Source organism: Ornithorhynchus anatinus, chromosome 4 (genome assembly GCF_004115215.2).
Source record: "Ornithorhynchus anatinus isolate Pmale09 chromosome 4, mOrnAna1.pri.v4, whole genome shotgun sequence".
NCBI classification, from domain to species: Eukaryota; Metazoa; Chordata; class Mammalia; order Monotremata; family Ornithorhynchidae; genus Ornithorhynchus; species Ornithorhynchus anatinus.
Window position 1 is genome coordinate 89,284,314 of NC_041731.1, and position 22,491 is coordinate 89,306,804.

General features: G+C 42.1%; 1 protein-coding gene across 1 annotated transcript in view; it reads right to left on the bottom strand.

Annotated features, from left to right (window-relative positions):
- The window catches only part of PALMD (palmdelphin), a 53,222-nt gene that overhangs the window by 6,787 nt on the left and 23,944 nt on the right, over positions 1 to 22,491 (bottom strand). The window contains exons 4-6 of the mRNA XM_001515904.4: positions 6,201 to 6,315; positions 5,126 to 5,159; positions 4,901 to 5,014 (exon numbers count right to left, since the gene is read on the bottom strand). Of these exons, the coding sequence (XP_001515954.1) occupies positions 4,901 to 5,014; positions 5,126 to 5,159; positions 6,201 to 6,315 (263 nt within the window). The remainder of the gene's footprint in view (positions 1 to 4,900; positions 5,015 to 5,125; positions 5,160 to 6,200; positions 6,316 to 22,491) is intronic.

Consider the following 22,491-nt stretch of genomic DNA (forward strand, 5'->3'; position numbering starts at 1 on the left):
TCTTCCGGCAGAGCACCAAGAGCTGTTCCTGCTACTCTAGGGATTGAAGGAGGGGTGGGAACTGGGACACGGGGTTGGGGATGGGGATGGAGATGGACAGCTGCAACTGCTAGGTCCATGTTGCAGTCTCCCTGTTTGGGCTACTACATCTACCCTGACCAGGGAGGACGAGGTGTAGGAGGAGGAGAAAAAAGTAAAACAGCTCCATCCCAGTTGACAGCTGGTGCTGTGGGCGCCTGCTCCAGGTGTGCTCCACTCCTGTCTGGGAGGATCCCAGCTCCCACCCCTGGCACGAAGCCTCTCCATCTCCCCCTGCAGTTCCGCTCCTGAGGAACCATGACAGAGCCACTTGGTTTCTCTTCCACTTCCTCCTTCCATCGCCCCGTGAGGGGCCCAGGCATCAAATGAGCATCAAATGAGCATCAGACTGCATCACATAACTAGCAGAGGAGGGTGGAATCACGTTTATTTTTGTATTTACTCATTCAGTTGCATTTATTGGAGCACTGACTGTGTCCAGAGCTATGTATTAAGCACTTGGGAGAGTACAATACAACAACAAACAGACAAAAGGATTGTAGTTCAATCCCTTTGCCCCGGAATTGGAAGAACAGCAAAGACACCCAGACAAATTTATAAGCCAACCAACTCTCCTTTACTCAAATTGCACCCCTGTCACAGACCCGTTCTGAGTGTCACTTCATTCATTTCACTATGCTTCAGTTACCTCATCTGTTAAATGGAGATTAAGACTGTGAGCCCCATATGGGACAGGGAAGCCCCATATGGGATAGGGACTCGGTCCAAACTGATTAGCTTGTTATTTCAAGCTTAGTATGGTGGCTGAAGCACAGTAAGTACTTAACAGACATCATAAAAACATAGTAGGAGGTGCACAGTTTATTTGGACTCAAATGTCATTCCATCACTAAATACGATTTAAAAAGGAATAGTTGTATCTGTGTGTGTGGCTTGGTAGAGAAAGTCTGCTTTTGGATGGTCACCACAAATGGTATGCTTTCCTCCCAGAGCCAGGAGAGCACAAGAAACTGATAGGTTGTTGAGGGAACTCTGTCTTTGTCTCCTTGGGTTCTGAAAACGGGCTCAGTCTTCCCCTCATCTTGCTGCCTGCCGAGAGTTTGGCTCATCGTGGTCTATTCCCTCCTACTCCCCACAGTCAGAAGACTGAGTCTGAGGGAATGGAAGCAGGCATGGATCTATTTCTATTCACTCACCTGGGCTCAATAGAATTACCATCCCCCGCCCCCGCTCCCACCCTATTCTTAGAAGCCACTACTCTCCACTCACATACTATGGCTCCTCCTTTGTGCTGCCTCCAAGTTCTATAGGCAGCTGCCACTTTGAAAAATCTGTAATAGTAGGCAGAAATAGGAGTTTCAGTGGTGAGTAGAAAGGGGTCTTGCTGCTATACCCTCTTCTCTAATTCTCTCACTATGGCTCTCATACCTTGTTTTCATCTCAAAATTCTTATATGTCCTCTCCTTTACCATGTTCTCATATCACTTATATTTCTCTTTTCTGGATGCTTTTTCCCTCAGAGGCAATCAATTCCCCTAGGACTTTTCGCTCCTTGAGAGCAGAGATCACATTTACCAACTGTACTGTAGTCTTCCATGGGTTTAACACAGTGCTCTGCTTACAGTAAGTGCTCAGTAAATACCGCTGCTAGAATAATAATCACTGGCATTTATTAAGCACTTACTAAGTGTAGAGCATTGTACTATGAGCTCAGGAGAGTACAACAGAGTAGGTAGACAGAATTCCTGCCCTCAAGGAGTTTTCCATCTAGTTTTTTTCTACCCTAGATGTCTCTTCCTTACATATATCCTCCCCTTTCATATTCCTTTAAAGTACCTCAGGCTTGCCAGGATTCACTTCTCCACTAGTCTTTTTCCCTTCAATTACCCGTGGCTTCTCCCCCATTTACTGAAATCACATGGATTAAATCCTATAGATGCTGGAATCAGAAGAGACGGTATTTGAATGAGGGGATTTAATGGATAGGGAGCAAGAGTCCATAGGAGAGAAGAGTCCATGGAGGAGAGTTTTGGGGTGAGGAGTACCTTTGGGAAGAAGTAGAAGGACTTAGTAGATAGAGCATGGGCCTGGGAGTCAGAAGGTCCTGGGTTCTAATCCTAGCTCTGCCACTTGTCTGTTGTGTAACCTTGGGCAAGTCGCTCAACCTTTTTGTGCCTCATTTACCTCATCTGTAAAGTGGAGATGAAGACTGTGAGCCGCACGTGGGGCAACCTGATTACCTTGTATCTACCCCAGTGCTTAGAACAGTGCTTGACACATAGTAAGCACTTAACAAATACTGTCATTATTATTATTAGAGGGTTCACAGTCTATCTTATTCCCATTATGCAGATGTCCGTATTCCCATTGTGCTGAGGTCAAATAGGTAAAGCGACTAGCCCATGGTCACCCAACAGGCCAGTGGCAGAGCTGGGACTAGATCTTAAGTTTCCTGACTACCAGCCCCAAACTCTTTCCACTATGCCTCATGCCTATTCATCTGTGTGGAAACAGGTATGTGCTGGACAGGAAAGGCAGAAATATAACTTCCCAGCTGTTAGGAAACTGGGATAGTTTTGGCAGTGGGACCTGTGTCCAACATGATTTGCCTGTGTTGCCCCCAGCGTTTAGTATTGTGCCTGGCATTGTTATTATTAACATCTTAGGGGATAGAGCACTAGAATGAGGCAAGCAATTCTTCTAATTGATTATTTAATATTTTATCCCTTTAATCTCATGATTTTTCTTAAGGATTCATGGGTACATGCCAGATCATCACTCTCCCTATCTTCGAAGCCCTAATAAATAAACCACTCAACTGTATTTACTGTACATGTACTGTGTGCAGAGCACAGTATTAAATACTTGGGAGAGTACCATAAAAGAGAATTGGTAAATGTATTCCTAGCTCAAAAAGAGCTTATAGACTAGATGGTGAGGCAGATATCAAAATTATTTATGGATATTTATATATAAGTGCGGTGAGACAGAGGGTGGGATGAATATAGGGTACAAGTCCAAGTGCTAGGACAATGCAGAAGGGGAAGGGAGTAGGGGAAATGAGGGCTTAGTGAGGGAAGACCTCTTGGAGGAGATATGGTTTTAAAACTCCAGTGGTTGCCCATGCACCTCTGCATCAAATGAAAATTCCTCATCATTGGCTTTAAAGCACTCCACCACTTTGCCCTCTCTTACCTCATCTCGCTACTCTTCTTCTACAACCTAACCTGCACACTTTGCTCTTCTAGTGCTAACCTTCTCACTGTGCCTTGATCTCGCCTATCTCGCCACCTACCCCTAGCCTTCGTCCTGCCTCTGGCCTGGAACTCCCTCCTTCCTCAAATCTGTCAGATAATTACCTCTCTCCCTCCTGCTTCAAAGCCTTCCTGAAGGCAGATCTCCTCCAAGAGCCCTTCCCAGACTAAGCCCACCTCCTTCCCTCATCTCCCTCTCCCTTCTGCATCACCCTGACCTGCTCCCTTTGCTCTTCCCCATAGTACTTATATACCTATCTATAATTTATGTATTTGTATTGATGTCTGTCGCTCCTCTTCTAGACTGTAAGCTCACTGTGGGCAGGGAATATTTCTGTTTATTGTTGTACTGTAGTCTCCAAAATGCTTAGTACAGTGTTCTACACACAGTGAGTGCTCAATAAATACAATTGAATGAATTGAATGAATGAAGGAAATAAGGCTTTGACGGGAGGGTGGTGGTCTGTTGGATATATGGAGGTGAGGGATGTGGGTGAGGGCTTGGTGGTGAGATAGATGAGATGGAGGTACATTGAGTAGGTTGGCATTAGAGGAGAGAAATGAACATGCTGAATTGTAGTGTTTTAAAGCAAGTGGAAGGTATAATGGCAATGAAATTATATCCTCTCCAAGAAGCCTTTCTTGACTAACCTCTCCCTTTGCGTCCCTTTTCCATCACCTATGCACTTGAGTCTATACCTTTTAAACACTTTGATATTTATCCAACTCTCAGCTCTACATCAGTTATGTACATCTCTCTTCACTCTCTCCATCTCCATTCTGTAATTTATTTTAATATCTATCTCCCCCATTAAGTTGTAAACTCGTAGTGGGCTGGGATCATGTCCAACCAATTTATTGCACTATGTTCACCCACTATTATCCAAGGGGCCTTCCCAGACTAAGCCTCCCTTTTCTCTTCTCCCATTCCCTTCTGCATTGCCCTGACTTGTTCCCTTTGTTCTTCCCCCCTCCCGGCCCCACATCACTTATGTACATATCTGTAATTTATTTATTTGTACTGATGTCTGTTTCCCTTGCCTCTTGACTCATTGTAGCTCATTGTAGGCAGGGAATCTATCTGTTTATTGTTGTTTTATACTTTCCCAAGCACTCAGTACAGTGCTCTGCACACAGTAAGTGCTCAATAAATATGATTGAATGAATGAAGGAATATTGTGTTATACTTTCCCCAGTGCTCAGTACAGGGATCTGCACAGAGCTAGTCCTCAATAAATACCACTGATTGATGGATTGACTTGGGAGTCAAGTAATGGAGAGTCAAAATAGTGGGGAATGGAAGCTTTTTTCACATAAGAGAAAAAATGACTTTTTGACAATTGCTTGATCTTAGGAAGAGATTCAAAAGATTCAAATAATTAGATGGATTAATGGAAATAGAACACCATCAACATGTTCTTAGTGGTATAGAAATAGGGTTTAGGTGAAACAATGAATTTTACCATAATAATGAATTCCACCATATTATGTTTCTACTTTTCCCAACTGCTAATTCATTGGTATTTAGGAGATCACATGCCATACATATGTCCAAGACATTAAAATATACCCCAAATATTGCTTTAAGTGCTCAGACTAATACATACCTTTTCTATTTGGTTCATTCTCCCCCAGTTCTTTATTTCTTTCCATCCTTAATCTGGAAGGAACATAAGATTCTGGAAGGTCTGGGATGTTGGCATATATTTCTTCAATTGATTCTGTGGAAATAAGATGAGGTCAGGAAATGTTTGGAATATTTATAAACAATATTGAAAAAATGATCTGTTATAGGATATTTGGGTTTGAAATGGTTTTGATTAAACATGTACCTTCTGGGGTTTCTGTCTTTTCCACCTTCACAGACTGTAAATGAACAAATGATCAGTGATTATTTTAGCTTTTGAATTTTTTTTCAAAATACAGATTCATTTCGTCTTTGTAGCACAATACACTCCCTACTGGTCACCCCAGGGTGCGGGAGTGGGGAACCCTGGCCCACATTTGCTTCACCTATTGGGTTGGCGTGCTCTGCCCTGGGCACAGTTGCTAAGACTGCTGACTCAGAGCTGCATAGTTATGGGTTTGCAGGGCTCTGAATTCCCGTGCTCCGGGGCCGATTGGGGTGCCACGAGGCTGCCAGGGGTTTGAGATGGCTTCACATTGGTCTGCTCTGAGCTGCAGGTCCCCTCCTCCCTAGGGAGAATCAGGGTTGGGTCAGACTGGTTCCTGGTTTTGGGAACCCAGTGGAAGTTGGGTCCTAGAGAAGCAGCATGGCCTAGTGGATAGAGCACGGGCCTGGAAGTCAGAAGGACCTGGGTTCCAATCCCAGTTCTGCCACTTCTCTGCTGCATGGCCTTGGGCAAGTCACTTCACCTTTTGGGCCTCAGTTCCCTCATCTTTAAAATGAGGATTAAGACTATGAACACCATGAGGGACAAGGATGGTGTCCAACCTGATTAGCCTGTATCTATCCTAGCACTTAGAACAGTGCTTGACACACAGTAAGCGCTTAACAAATGCCATCATCATTATTATTATCCAGACCCCTTTGGCAGCTGGAAGTAGACTCAATTGGTTGTCTGTTATTGGTGGAAGACCAGGCTATGACTGGAGCAGGGGACCTTCTGGGGCTGCCTGCTTGGAGCAAAGTGACCCTGAAGGATATGATGTTCTAGGGGAACCACTTTGCTACCAGTAGGCTTCAGATGATGCCGTGTTCCTCAGAAGAATGCCAGAGTATGCCCAGCCTAGAAATACAACTGGGAATATCTGCTCAGGAAGGAACCCTTCCCCACAACATGAACTCATCGGGGGATCCAAGGCAAACGTCTCCACAAGCAGGAAAAAGAATTCCGTTGACCTATTGTTTGGGGGAGCTGATTAAACCCATCACTCAGAGTTTACCCTTATGATGTCTTCTGCTGTTCTCTCAACTGATCTGAGTTTCTTTAAAATGGCCTCTTCATTAGCTGAGATTTGCACTTCTTCTTTTTCAAGTTCTTCGATCTCTTTCTCAAGTCTAGGAATCAAATATGGGGGATTTATTGGCATTTCTCATGTCAGCATTTCCTTGCAGTCCAGTGTGTTGGTTGTCACATGTCTCCCAGGGTAATTAATAATAAGGCTTGATGCATACCAGAAAGGTGTTTCCTTAAGTAACTTAATTTGATCCTGAATTAATTCTCTCAATAGTATAACTTCTCAAAATAGCACTTCCTTTACAAAAAGATTTGGGCCAAGACAGCAGCTAACATGGTTCAGTGCCTTCCTTATTCAAATTCTAAATGTGTTATTTGTTGAGCAGGAGGAAAATTGTAGTTTTTAGGTTGTGAGCCCCTCAAGGGACAGGAATCATATCTAATTTCCATCTATGTATTCTCACAGAATACTTAGTAAAGTGCTTGATAAATACTATTACTATAACATTACTGTAATATTATTTAAATCATAATTATCATATTAAAATTATTGTTATAATATTATTGCTCTAACAGTGGTGAGAGGCAGATTTTAAACCGGGAAACAGCATGGACTAGTGGATACAGAATGGGACTGGGAGTCAGAAGGACCTGGGTTCTAATCCCAGCTCTTCCACGTCTCTACTGTGTGACCTTGGGCAAGTTCCCTAACCTTCCTGTACCTTAGTTACCTCATCTAGAAAATGGGAATTAATACTGTGAGCTTTATGTGGAACGTGGACTGTGTCCAACCTGATTATCTTGTGTCTACCCTGAAGCTTAGTACAGTGCTTGGCACACAGTAAGCACTTAACAAATACTATTAAACCCCTGCCTAAACTGTCATGTTGGAAGAACAGGATCCTGGCACATGACATTCATCAAGTTAAACCCACAAACAGAGGTAGCCTAGATTATGGGCTTCCTCCATACTATAAACTGCTTGTGGGTGGGGAAAATGTCTATCAACTAATAATAATAATGATAGTTATGGTATTTATTAAGCACTTACTCTGGGTCAGGCACTGTACGAAATGCTGGGATAGATACAGGTTTACTGGGTTGAATACAGTCTCTGTCCCACATGGGGCTCTTAGTCTTAATCCTCATTTTACATATGAGGAAACAGACATTGAGAAGTTCAGTGACTTCCTCAAGGTCACACAGCAAACAAGAGAGGAGCCAGTATTAGAACCCAGGTCTTTCTGACTCCTTGGCCCGTGCTCTATCCAATACGCCAATGCTGCTTCGACTCTGTTGTACTGTACTCTCCCAAGTACAGTGCTTAAGCACTCAATAAATACCACTGATTCCTAGAATTATTTAGTAACAAAAATAGGACACTGGCTGTGACAACCATCATCTCTCTTGTTTATACAAAAATGATGGTTGTTGCTAATGGCTTATTTTCTATTTACCTTCCCTGTGCTCCTGCCTGTTCTTTATCCTCCAATCCCAGCAGCACCACAACAGCTTCACAGCACTAGGTTAACACCTTATCTCTGGGCGTCAACTCCTACCCCCTATTCCTGGTTCTCTGCCTGCCTACACACAGACTCATACTGAAGCACCGGTAGAGCATTCCAACTTTGCATAATATGACATGACATTAGCACACTCGTGTTCCTTTAATCCCAAATAAAATATGTATAAATAACTCAAATAATAAGATAAAAAATATTGCAGAGCATTTTCGTTACATATTTCAGCTTCAAGTTGGCCATGCAATGTATGTCTAGCCAGGCCTAATGACATGGCTTTGGCGTACAACTAAACCACGCTTTCAAATGACCTCTGATGTAAATCATTTGCAAAATAAATCAAGGAGCACCATCAGGGCAACAACCTTATTAGAATCATAACTCCTCCAAGAAGCCTTCCTTGACTAAGCTTTCATTTCCCCTACTCTCCCTCCCATGTGCATTGCTCTTGAATTTGGATTTGTATCCGTTATTCACCTTTCCCTCAGCTCCACAGAACTCATGCACGTATTTGGAATTTATTTTAATGTCTGTCTCTCCCTCTAGACTGTAAGCCCTTTGTGAGCACGGAACATGTCAACTAACTCCGTTATATTGTACTCTCCCAAGCATTTAGGACAGCGCTCTGCACACAGTAAGCACTCGATAAATATAATAATGTTGGTATTTGTTAAGCGCTTATTATGTGTAGAGCACTGTTTTAAGCACTGGGGTAGATACAGGGTAATCAGGTTGTCCCACATGAGGCTCACAGTCTTAATCCCCATTTTACAGATGAGGTAACTGAGGCACAGAGAAGTTATGTGACTTGTCCAAAGTCACACAGCTGACAAGTGCCAGAGCCAGGATTCGAACCCATGACCTCTGACTCCCAAGCCCATGCTCTTTCCACTGAGCCATGCTGCCCCCTAATTGATTGATCAGAACCCTTAAATTGTTTTCACTGATTCTAAACCATATTTGATGCCATTAGTAGGTCTGCCCAGAGATGATATGTTGACTAAAATCAAAGACAACACCGACTCTTCGGAAGACCTTTGACCAGGCTCCTCCCCATGAAGAAGGCCAGTTGGATGCTATGATAATTGCTAAAATTGTCTCCCTTACTCTTTTTGTGAAGATGGCTTTGATAGTGGAATCTATGAAATTCTAGATCACTGCTTTAAATACTCTGAAATAATGTCTGTGAAGTTTTCTATGTTACTTTCTTGTTGGTGCTCGAAGATTTTGGCATGAATACCACAGATCTATTCTTCATTCCTCTGTCAGGAATGATGACTTCCTTAAATTGGGAGGTAAGTCCATTTTGTTTATCTTGGCAGGTTCTCTCACTTCGTATATGGTCTGTTTCTTAGGTATTTGCATAATGCTAGAATTTGGCATCATCTATTTCCTATCTGACTTTCAACGGTCTTCAACTCTTTTGGTGTAATGTATAAGCCCACCCACAATCTTCAGTGTCATACTGCCAGAGAAGCAGCGTGGTCTAGTGGAAAGAGCATGGGCCTGGGTGCTTCGGTTACCTCATTTGTAAGATGAGGATTAAGAATGTGAGCTCCACGTAGCACACGGTCCGTGTTCAACCTGATTAGCTTGTTAGATCTGAGTGCTTAATACAGAGGCTGGCATATAGTAAGCATTTAACAAACATCTTTATTTAAAAAAAGAATGCAGTTATTACCTCCTTGAATCTCTTCAAACTCAGCTTGCCATCACCCCTTATAAATGTTTCTTAAAGTGATCTGCACCTTACAATGTAACCATCTCTGCTTTATGGCTCATAACCATTTGTAAAGAAAGATATTATTTGCTTTGCTACCGTTCTCTTTTGGAACTCTGGGTGGTTCTTGCTAAACCAGTCCCGGTAACGCCAGGTCCCAGAATCCACACTCCTTGAGGCCACCTGGTAGACGGCATCTTGGAGCGTCACCACTCACTGTGCATGTTGGCGCTTGCAGCTGATCCAAGAGGGCTGCTGATGCGCTTCTGCAAAACTCCACCCAATGAGGAAGGAACTTAAGGGATAATAGCCACCTCCCACCTAGAGTAATGCACATTTTTGAAGGACTTTGAGATGCTTGGATGAAAGCTACAGTTAGAAAGTATGAAGCATTATTGATGTACCTAGTGGAAATACATGAAAAGACCTTACAGAAGAAATGACGATCACTTAGACGTAATTGTCATAATTGTTCTCGATAACAGGAAAACCTCATCGTAAGCCTTCAAAAACCACAAAAATGTGACAGTATAAATTGGGTCTGGTGGATACCCTGCAATAACCTTTCAACTTACACTACTAATTCATTCAGTCATATTTATTGGGTGCTCACTCTGTGAAAAGCACTCTATTAAGCACATAGGAGAATACAACAACAGACACTTTCCCTTCCCACAGTGAGCTCATAATAATAATAATAATAATAATGTTGGTATTTGTTAAGCGCTTACTATGTGCAGAGCACTGTTCTAAGCACTGGGGTAGACAGAGGGGAATCAGGTTGTCCCACGTGGGGCTCACAGTCTTATTCCCCATTTTACAGATGAGGTAACTGAGGCACAGAGAAGTTAAGTGACTTGCCCACAGTCACACAGCTGACAAGTGGCAGAGCTGGGAGTTGAACTCATGACCTCTGACTCCAAAGCCCGTGCTTTTTCCACTGAGCCACGCTGCTTCTCAGCTCATATATATACACACATATATATATATGAGCTCATATATTATACATATGCATATATATTCATATACACACACACACACACACACACAAAATCAACTGTAGAGGTCTATTACTCAGTAAGCTATTTGTAAAATCGAAGCATCCTGGATGTTGATTACTGCACATTAGCTGTATCACTGAGGGATATGTAATAGAAACCTTTTTTGTAGATCTAAATAGCTGAAAAAAGTGCCCATGTAATTAAGTATAATGATAGGATGGATATAAGATTTAGGTATCACTAGCTGAAGATGATTATCATATCTTCTCTCTTTCTCTGCCTGCCCACTGAAAGAGGTGCAAATTAACATTGGAAGGGACAAAGAAGGCCAGTTAGTGGAGGGAAGAGGAGGGGAACCTTGGATTATTTCTAAATCTGGTAATCCAGGTCCGAATAAATGGAAGCTGGCTGTGTTTCAAAGCCTAAGGATTTGAGGCTCTGTAGAGTAACGAAGACGCACACAATGCAACCTAAACAACTAAAAGCGTCACTGCCGACTATATAGGGTTTATGTCATGCTCTTGGGATCCAGAGTTTCCATTAGCTGGAATCTCAGGTTTTACCTCCTCTTGGTGGGAGATGGGATGATGAGCTGAGAAGAAGATAGGAATTTGTACTTCATTTTTCCCTTGCTAAGAAAGTTCTGGAGAGACTTATAATTGTAATTCAGCATTTCCCTCCTTGACATTTGTTAGGGGCACGAGAAGGGGATACTCTACCATTAGAGGGACAAGTGCTTGAATTGTTTTTTCAGTAGTTGTGATGAATTGCACAGAGTCTCCATACTTCCTTTGCCAATCCCCTCTGAACAGTAACAAGTATTGCAAGACCTCCAATCAAAGTTTGAATATAGTCTGGCAAATGAGAGGGGCTAAAAATGCATAATTATTGACTTTATTACTTACAAGGTAGTGCTGTGCTACCAAATGCTGTCCTAAACAATGAGATCTATGTAAGATAATCAGATCAGACAATTTCTCTTCCACATGAAGCTCATAATAATAATGGTAATAATAATCATGGTATTTATTAAGCGCTTACTATGTTCCAAGCACTGTACTAAACTCTGGGGTAGATACTAGATTATCAGGTTGTCCCACGTGGGGCTCACACTTTTAATCCCTATTTTACAGATGAGGTAACTGAGGCACAGAGAAGTTAAGTGATTTGCCTAAGGTCACACAGCAGACAAGTGGTGGAGGCGGGATTAGAACCCATATCCTCTGATTCCCAAGCCCATGCTCTTTACACTAAGCCACACTGCTTCTCTAATGTAAAAGGGCAAAAACAGTGGGTATCTTAACCCCATTTTACAGATGGGAAAGCTGAAGCACAGAGAGGGTGCCTTGCTTGAGATCACACAGTTGAACTGGGGCTAGGACCAGAGTGTTTTGGCTTCTAGTCTAATGCATTTACCAGGGACCAGGCACAGTGACAGGTATTATTTTATCATGGGTGTATCTCATAGTAGTAATCATGAAAGATGCCCTAATCCTAGTCCATCTCACCTAACTTAAACCTGATTTACCAAGAGACCATGATCTTGTGGTGCAGTAAAGAGCAACAATCTTTTTCTTCACTCAAACATATATATGTGTACCTGTTTGTATGTGTTAAGTGTCTCTAATATTAATAATGATGGTATTTATTAAGCGCATACTATGTGCCAAGCACTGTTCTAAGCACTGGGGGAGATACAAAGTCATCAGGTTGTCCTATTTGGGGCTCACAGTCTTCATCCCCATTTTACAGATGAGGGAACTGAGGTACAGAGAAGTGAAGTGACTTGCCCAAAGTCACACAGTTGATAAGTGGTGGAGCCAGGATTGGAATGCCCTCCCTCCTCACCTCTGCCAACTCATTCTCTTCCCCTTTTCAAAACCCTACTTAAAGCTCAACTCCTCCAAGAGGCCTTCCCAGACTGAGCTCCCCTTTTCCCTCGGCTCCCTCTACCCCCCCACCTTTACCTCTCTGCAGCTAAACCCTCTTCTCCCACCTATCCCTCTGCTCCTCCCCCGATCCCGTCCCATCCCCTCAACACTGTACTCGTCCGCTCAACTGTATATATCTTCATCACCCTATTTATTTTGTTAATGAGATGTACATCACCCTGATTCTATTTATTTGCTATTGTTTTAATGAGATGTTCTTCCCCTTGATTCTATTTATTGCCATTGTTCTTGTCGGTCTGTATCCCCCGATTAGATTGTAAGCCCGTCAAAGGGCAGGGACTGTCTCTATCTGTTACCGATTTGTACATTCCAAGCGCTTAGTACAGTGCTCTGCACATAGTAAGCACTGAATAAATACTATTGGATGGATGAATGAATGAATGAATGAATGAATGAACCCACAACCTCTGACTCCCAAGCCCACGCTCTTTCCACTAAGCTACGCTGCTTCTATATGCATATGTAATGATAATTGTGGTATTTGTTATGTGCCAAGCACTGCACTAAGCTCTGTGGTAGATATAAGATAATCAGGTCCCATGTGGGGCTCATGGTCTAAATATGAGGGAGAACAGATATTGAATTCCCATTTTGCAGATGAGGCAACTGAGGCACAGCAAAGTTAAGTGACTTGACTAAGGTCACAGAGCAGATAAGTGGTGGAACTGGGATTGGGACCCAGGTCCTCTGACTTCCAGGCCCGGATTCTTTCCACTAGACCATACTACTTCTTTACATCGATATATATCCCCTCTTGATACTCAGCATTTGCCTCAGGGATTGTGTAAGGCATTGCTTTTGGGTAAACAAATAGGATTAGTAGAAACACTGATTCAGTATTTCAGAAAGAAGCTGCAGAGAAAGAGGAATGACCCTCTTACTGCTTGCAACTGAGAAAAAGGACCAGTTAGCTGGCTTGGAAACATTTCCAATTGCAGGTAGCCAGCAGGCTAATGGAGCTGGGCTGATTTCAGTATACTGGGTACATGGGAGGGGTTTTTTTAAACTACCCATTATCACAGTGCTTCTACAACTTGGGTGTTCACTGGGAAAAATGAAGGCAATTCTCCCCAGTTTACCAAGTATGAGGAGGTATCTCAGTTCTTCCTAAGTCTCATAATTACTCCCTTAACACTGTAAGATGTCTAGGTCAATCTTAACAGACACTTTTTTTTACCACACAGAAAAGGAAGAACTCAAAGCCCTGATGGGCTGGAAGGAGCTATTTCAGAAGGCAATTTTTTTATAGCTGAGAGGCCATTTATCTCTCTCAGGCTTGATAGTGTTAAGTAGAAATAATAGCCTGCTGGCATTACTGTTAGAGGAGCATCAGATTGAAACCCAAGAAGAAAAATCTATTTTCTTGGTTTTTTTTGCTGGCTGTTGCAACTTCTTTTTATTAGAAATCAAGCATTTTAGCAGGAAAAAATATCATTGACTATTATCCACTTTTTTCCTGTTTTTGCACTATTTCTGAAGTGCTTACTATGTGCTAAGCGCCAAGATGATCAGGTTGGACACAGTCCCTGTTCCACATAAGGCTCACAGTTTTAATCCTCATTTTCCAGATGAGCTGAGACACAGAGAAGTGAAGTGATTTGCCCAAGGTCACACAGCAGACAAGTGGCAGAGCTAGGAATAGAACCCAGGTCCTTCTGACTCCCAGGCCCATGCTCAATCCAGTAGGCCATGCCACTCCTCACTAGGTCATGCTCCTTCTCACCAGCCCACACTGCTTCCCTTCAAAGTAATGAGACCCCAAAATAAGTTACAACTGATCTGTAGATGTCGTAAAACAATATTCATTTGGAATTCACTGCTGATTCTCAAAGAAGGCCTGCCCCATGATTGAATAAAAATCAAGGAAGGAGTAAGGGCCAGGAATTCTAGATCTGTGTTTGGAAAATTAAGGCAGAGACATATATGTGAAATGACTGAAATTTTGCAACAGACTAATGTGCTGCAGTGAAAGAAATATCTCCAAACCTTAGAAAACCCTGTAAATTGGAATACTCCTATGACTGTTTGTTGTGAGGGAGCTTAGTTTAATAGGATTTAGGGGTGTGATACACCAGGATTGCAAATCAAATCACTTAGACTTCTAGACTTCTTGAGTGATGAGAGAAGCAGCATTGCCTCGTGGAGAGAGCATGGTCCTGGGAGTCAGAAGGGCCTGGGTTCTAGTCCTGGCTCCTCCACTTATCTGCTGTGTAACCTTGGACAAGTCACTGAATTTCTCCGTGTCATAGTTACCTCATCTTGTAAAATGGGGATTAAGACTCTGATCCCCATGTGGGAGAGGGACTGTGTCCAATCTGATTACCTTGTATCTACCCCAGAGCTTAGAACAGAGCCTGGCACATAGTAAGTGCTTAACAAATACCATAAAAAATTAGGAATAATGGCATTTACATGGATTATTGTGCTTTATCAAGGTTTGTAAAGTTAACTAGCATTCCCAAAGGATCCTTTGTATTTCATGAATTTCATGCAAAGCATAAAAGAGCTTTGTATATAGGTACTTGCCTGTGGGTCAGGAACTTTGAAGGCCAGCCAGGAGAATGAAAGATGATTTTATTCACTCTACAATTTGTCTACTACAGTCTGTTGGATCTGGGGAAGGTAAGCTGATTAAAGGGTAATGTTTGTAGTCTGGTAGCCTTGCAAATAAGACACTAAAGAATACTTGAAGTACATGATTTAGGAACTCAGAAGAGCACTATTATATACCCAAACATACAGTCAGGTTAATTTTATTCCTTAGGATTCACTCCCAGAACACGTCATAGCAAGATATTAAAACAAGAACTGAACCACTAGTGCAAACAATCTCATGCTGTGTTTCAGTGCATCAAAGAATTAAATTGCAGCTGGCATGCCTTAGGGCCCAAGCTACTGACTCTAATTTTAAATGTGAGAATAGGAGGGGCTTAGAATGCACGATTCAAGACCGTCAGAACACAGAATCACTCAATATTGATGGTAGAAAAGAGTCCATCTGCTTTGTCTTGTCTTATGCCGTCGAGTCGTTTCCGATCCATAGCGACACCACCGTCACATCTCTTCCAGAACCCCTGCTCTCCATCTGCAATCTTTATAGTAGTGTATCCATAGAGTTTGCTTGGTAAAAATCTGAAAGTGGTTTACTATCGCTGCCTTCTGCGCAGTAAACTTGAGTCTCCACCCTCGACTCTCTCCTGTGCCACTGCTGCCCAGCATGGGTGAGTTTTGACTTGTAGCAGATTGCCTTCCACTCACTAGCCACTGGCCAAGCCAGGAATGGAATGGGTAGACCTCTGCTTGACTCTCCCTCCCACAGTCGAGACTGGTAGAGGCCTGGAAACTCTAGGTGTGACTCTGAGAGGGGCAGCCATCTGCTTTACTCATTAAGAAATGTAGCAGATTTCTAACTTTTGCACTTGCAGGTGAGAATTCTATTTGGAATGGGAGGGACAAATATTACTTTGTTATGGGTGAATCTCATGCGTAAGTTATGATTAAACTAGAGCTTCCCTGTTGTTAATGTCATAGTGATTCCAAGATGTCATATGGCAGGTGAGCCACACCCGAAGTAGGGGGAGAGGAAAAACAAACTGAGAAGAAAAAAAACCCAATTACCATGGCAGAGGAATTGTTATTCCTTAAAAATGCAAAGTATTGCTTTTGAAATCATATGTGTCAAAATGAAATTGCTTTTCAGAGAATTCTCTTTTTATTAAGTCCAAAGTGTAATGTCTGAATACATTTTTGAGGTGTGCACCTTGGAAACAAGTTTCACGAGGCTGGGGTCTGATTCTCCCCATTTTACACCCACTCCAGCCAGGCAGTAGCTGGGCCTGCAATTTTTAATTACGGGTGTTTTGCGGAGGGCTTAGCCATGCTGAGCTCTTAATCATTAAATTGTTGAATTCATAATTCAGTTTTTGCCTCCCAGACAACCTACACATGTTTGGGAGTCAGGGAGTCAGAGCTAGAAGAAAGCTTTTTCATTACCTGGTGGTTATGGAAGCTTTTTCTTTTTTTAATAAGTTCTAGGGAAACTAATTGCTTAGAAAATAAATTACTGATACCCGTGGAATTCAATGACAAAGCATTCAATGGGTGTTTCAACCACCGACTCCTTTGATTTGGAATTTACTGGCTTTGTGCCCAGTAACCTTTAACATTTCCTCCTCATTTCTAAATGGGCAGCATTGTAGGCTAGCCACTGAAAATTCTGTTTCTATTTTATGTTCATTTTTTTCTTATTTTTATTGTTTGAACCGTGGCAAATTGTTGGACACTGGTACAACCAAGAACAGAGCGCTATTATTTCATGTGAAGTCAGTAGAAGCCTATCCTGAATTTTGAAGGGCCTAAGCAATGGTAGTTTTTTAAAATTGTATTTGTAAAGTGATTACTATGTGCCAACCACTACTAAGAACTGGGGTAGATACAAGCTAATCAGGTTGGACCCAGTCCATGTCCCACATGAAGCTCACGGTCTTAATCCTCATTTTACAGATGAGGGAACTGTAAATTAAGTGACTTGCTCAAGGTCACCTAGCAGACTCATGGCAGAGCCAGTACTAGAACTCTGGTCCTTCTGACTCCAAGGCAAATGCTCTATCCACTAGGCCATGTTGCTTCTCTATAGGTTCACCCATCCAATATGAAGTGATACCTTGGTTTATTTTGAACCTATCACTTTCAAAGTTCATTAGGTGCTCCCTTGTCTTAGGAGGGTGGGATCTGGTGAAAAACAATTCTCTCTTCACTCTGTCCCCACTAGACTGTAAACTCTTTGAAGGCAGGGTTCAATCATGCCTGCCAACTCTAAGAGCTTAATACGTATCATTGATCTGATGTAAACTTCAATCAATTCCTCCTTCAAGTAAAGCCTTTGTCTTTCCAGACTGGACTTCTAATCTTGGTCTTAAACATCCTCAATGCCTTCCTTCTTGGCTTATTGAGCATCAAACTAAAGTGGAGGTATAGCTTTGCAATGAGCCTTTTGTGATCGGTTAGGAAGAGTCTTCTGGAAAGGCAACATTTCCAGGTTAGTTTTCATTACAATTTTCCTTAATTTTCATATGGTCCTAGCAATTTGGGCTTTAAGTTAGGAAGACTTTAAAATAATTAAACTCAAAAATAACTTTGAAAGGGGAAGAAAATTCAGATTCCTGGGCAGTTAAAAAAAAATGCAGAAGCAATACCAGGAAAGCCACATTGCCTAGTGTTTGGACCATGGTGCTGGGATTCAGGAAACCTGAGTTCTAGTTTCAGCTCTAGTAATGACCTACTGAGACCTTGAAAGACACAACACTGCTTCCTATCTCAGAGACTATGAGCACCATGTTTTGTTTGTTTTGTTTTATGATACTTGTTAAGCTCTTACTATGTGTCAAACATTGTTCTAAGTGCTGGGGTAGGTGTAAGTTAATTAGTTTGCACACAGTCCCTGTCCCTCATGGGGCTAACAGTCTCAAGTAGGAGGGAGAACAGGTATTGAATCCTCATTTTACAGTTGAGGAATGGGAGGTACGGAGAAGTTAAATGACTTTCCCAAGATCACATACTAAGCAGTTGGCAGAGAAATTGACAGATCTGGGAGTAGAACCATGTGGGGTTGAGGCTGTATCCAAACTGGCTATCTTCTATCTACCCCAGTATTTTGCTGCATAGAAAATGCATAGTAAATGCCATAATTATAATGTTTCTGCCAGACTAATTGGTTAAAATATGGAATGATTTTTAATCACAGTGTGCACTTCTCTTTTTCAGCAGCTGCAGCAGGCCCATATGCCCCTGGCAGCAGTAAATCTAATAGACGCAAATACTAATTTGGGTCCTATTAAAAAAAATCCACTGTTGCTCAATCGCAGCTTGTCAGTCTTCTCTTGAGTTTATCTTTCATATTGACAGCAGGATAGGAAAGTGGAGGAACTTGGCATTTTTCATGCAATGTGACTTGCTCATCTTGTTCCCTTCGCAACTAGCATTTTATTAAAATACATTTGGCCAGAATAGGAGATAAAGAGAGTATGGTGGGGGCTTAACATTGACACAAGCTATAAACAGCAATGAATGTTATTTAGCCATTATATTTCCATTTCTATGGCTTTTTCGGCCTATCTTTGAAATTTAATTTTGCCTACTGCCTTCCAAGTGATCTGAGAAGATAATTGCTCCTGATCACATTTGGGGCTAAACCCAATTTCAAGGCCAGTGAATGATTCACTGTCTATATGGGGACTTAGAATATTCCTGGAGGAATATAGAAAGAGACTGGCTCATATGTATTGTTTCCCTCAGGGTTTTCCATTTTGGCTTCCACACATGTAGAAATTCAGATTCTCTACACCTCTGCTGGAATCTCTACCCAGCAAGACACCTAGGCACCAAAGGATCAGATGAACTTTGAGCCTGGAAAGGGGTAGAAATCACTGGTGAGAGCCTGACCTGGCAGGCTTCAAATAAATTAGGGTGGGTGAAATGGCAGGTTTTTCCTCTAACACTGCTCTCTCTCTGTCTTTCTCACTCCCCACCCCGCCCCCCCACCAAAAAAAACAAAACTCCTTCCCAATGCTGTATACATAAATGCCAGCTTCTTGTTTTGAATACAGGGGTGGAAAGAGGCAGACATTTTAGGGAAATATGTGGATAAAGATGACCACTGATGGCACTGGAGAATACAAGTCACCAGTTTGCCAACCCCTATCAACCACAAAATATAGGAAATCCCATTGCCTCCCATACATTTTATTTAGATTTTATTTTCCTTTCAGGTAGTCTTCTTTTTGAAGTATTATAGCACCTGGTTATTTGGGAAATAATAATGGTAACAATAATCAAACAATTGTATTTACTGAGTGCTTACTGTGTGCAGAGCACTGTACTAAGCACTTGGGAGAGTACTCTATAACAGTTGGTAGAAATGTTCCCTGCCCATAACAAGCTTACCATCTAGAGGGGCGCCTACAGGAACTTAGTTCCTCTTAGACTATCAGACCCATGTGAGACAGGGACTGTGTCCAACCTAATTATCTTATATCTCCCGGTGGAAAAAAAAATGAATTGGTATTTTGTATTTGTTATGGAGGTAGCTCAAAAGGCTATTCTAATTTCAACTGTGAAATGTACAGTCAGTTTATTGGAGAACTGGTTCATCCATCAGACCTTCCCCTGCTAGATCAAGGAGCCCTCCTGACAGGAGTTACAGCAAAAATAAATATGGTTGGCCAGTGCAATACTACCTTACATTTCCATATAAGGTAGTGGTTTTAGCTTCAGTGTCAAGGGGTCGCCAGTGGCTTAAGGAATTTGAACTGAAAGGGTGCATTTATAGAGTCAATAAATCTAAGATGAAGTTCAGTCACCATTCAGCCTCAAGACAGTGGTTCCTTTGCTTCCACATTCCCCAGCACTTAGTACTGTGTTTGGCCATAGTAAACATTTAACAAATACCACAGTTATTATTAATCTCTAGGAGACAGGGTTTCAGCTGAAAGTGGGACTGTCCAGTATAGAAATGGTACAAATAGCCACTCTAATAAAGGCAGGCTTCAAATTGCCCGTTGTTCAGAAAGTCACCACTTTGGGCATTTCCAGCCCTGACAGGAACTCTCAGATCAGGTCAGAGTATGGGATGAGCAAGACTGGAAATCCAACTCCAGCAGCTATGAGGGCAAACGCCTCCGTGGAGTCTCTACCCCAATTTCTGCTGTTGTCCATGGCCCCTCTTTTTGCAGATTTCCAAGCTTTCCCTCATGACTGTGGAACATCTAACACCATTAATATATGGAGAGCAAATTCCCTTTAGATTGTAAGCTCCTCCTCCAGACAGTAAGCTCCTTGTGGACAGGGAACATACACACCATCTAAGTTGCACTGTACTCTCCTAGGTGCTTAGTACAGTTCTCTGCACAGAGTAAGTGCTCCATATATCCCAATGATAGATTGATAATTTTAGCAAATATCAAGCCCTCACAAGGAAGAAACAGTAGAAGCAAAGTTCACTAGCAACTTGAAAAAATAAAAATACCTAAAAAGCTTTGCTGGAGAACATTTAATCAGAACTAGATTATTCTCTAGGAAGAGTAGAACAGTGAATTTACATCACTCTCCTTGGTGGTTCATCACTTACATTTCATGTCTGTGACATTTATGCCAGGCACTCAGCTTGTCCAGTAAAAACTGGAGGCCTTTGGATGCGATTCAAAAAGGGGAAAATGTTTGGAGTAGCATGTAATACAGGGCAGTTGGGAAAGATCATAGGGAAAGAATCTTTTTTCATGCATTTACCTATTTATTTATATTAATATATTAATGTCTGTCTCTCCCTATAGACTGTGAGCTCATTGTGGGCGGAAACATGTCTGTTGTTATATTAGATGCTCCTAAACTCTTAGTACAGTGCTTTGCACACAGTATGCGCTCAATAAATATGATTGAATGAATGGAAGGGTAATTGGGCAACACTGCTAATCTGGGGATTGCACACATTTGTGGCAGGAAACATAGGAAAAGTTTCAGTGCTGTAAAGGACTCAAACTGTCTGGTGAGCATAGCCATATTAAAAGAAGATTGGGACCAGATCTGGAGCACCTTGAGAGGCCCCATATAGGGGGTGGATGACATCATACATAGCATGATGTAATACCATCACATAGCTCTGCACCTCTTTAGCTCTCCCTTTCCTCCCTGTCCATCAGCCTAATCCTAAACACTGAGCTCAAAGACATGTTTCCATACAGACTTTGATGTCTCCTCTCCTACTCTTCTCATCTTCTCTCTTCCATCAGCCACCTGCTTTCAGGGTGGTGAAATATAAAGCAGCCACTACACATGCACAGGTGTGGAGTGGAGGGGGAAACCTGCAGACATCATTACCTGACTCTCTCCACCCTCTTCTGCATATAGTGGTCATCCTGAGATGGTCTATTTTGGGTGCCATCTTTATAATGTCCCAGGTGGCTGCCATGTTAGCAACTATAACTAATTATAATTATGTACTTGTTAAGAACTTACTATGTGCCAAGCACTGTTCTAAGTGCTGGGGTAGATACAAGTTAATCAGATTGGACACAGTCAGTTCCTATCCCTCATGGGGCTCACAGTCTCAATCCCCAATTTCCAGATGAGATAACTGAGGCCCAGACAAGTGAAGTGATTTGCGCAAGGTTACACAGTAGACAAGTAGTGGAGCCAAGATTAGAACCCATGACCTTCTGACTCCCAGACCTGTGCTCTACCCACTTTGCGGGCACAAGGTGTATAATTGCCTCTCTGGGGAGTGGTGGCCCCCTGCCCCTCATGATCTCCTGGAGTAATTCAGCTCTGTGGATGAGGATTCTCTGAGGCCACCCTAGGCAGGGAAGGAAGAGGGTAAAGGCTGTTTTGCTCTTTGTCAGTGAAGTTAATGTGCAGACATCAAAATTCCTGTGTCAGGCTCAGAACCTGAATGGACACTTGTGGCATCTACCCAACCTACCTCCTCCTTGCATCTGGCTGGGGGACACAAATAGAAGCACTTTATATAAATTCCAATTTGTTTACATTTTAGGGTGGAGAGATGTTTTCCTGTTCCTTTTGTTTTAAACAGTGAACACTTCATATGCTCAGCACTACTACTCTTTGAAGCAAACAAGAAATTGTCCTCCTTTAAAGGTATTGAAAGACTTTGGTTTCACAGATAAATATTTAGAGGACTCCTAGAATTAAAAAATATTACCTTGACTTAGTGGATTTAGAAATGATGTCTTAGAACAAAATGGTTAATTATCAGACCTGTCTGATTTGACAAGGAAAATGCATACTAGGCCTGGTTGATATAACAAGGAATGTCCTACAATATTAGATCCAGAAGAACATTTTAGACCTTACATTGGGTGCACATTTTTGGAAACCTTGAAACTCTCATCTTTCCACTCTACTGCTTCACCTAGGCACTTAGTAATTTCTTGAACCCTGCTGATTACGGTAAAAAGAGGAGAGGGTAATGGAGAAATAATCCAGATGATGGCATTTTTTTTGCTTTGCAATAAATATAGAGGTTATAGAGGAAAACAGATTTTACTCCACAGAAGCAGTTCTTTATTTTAGT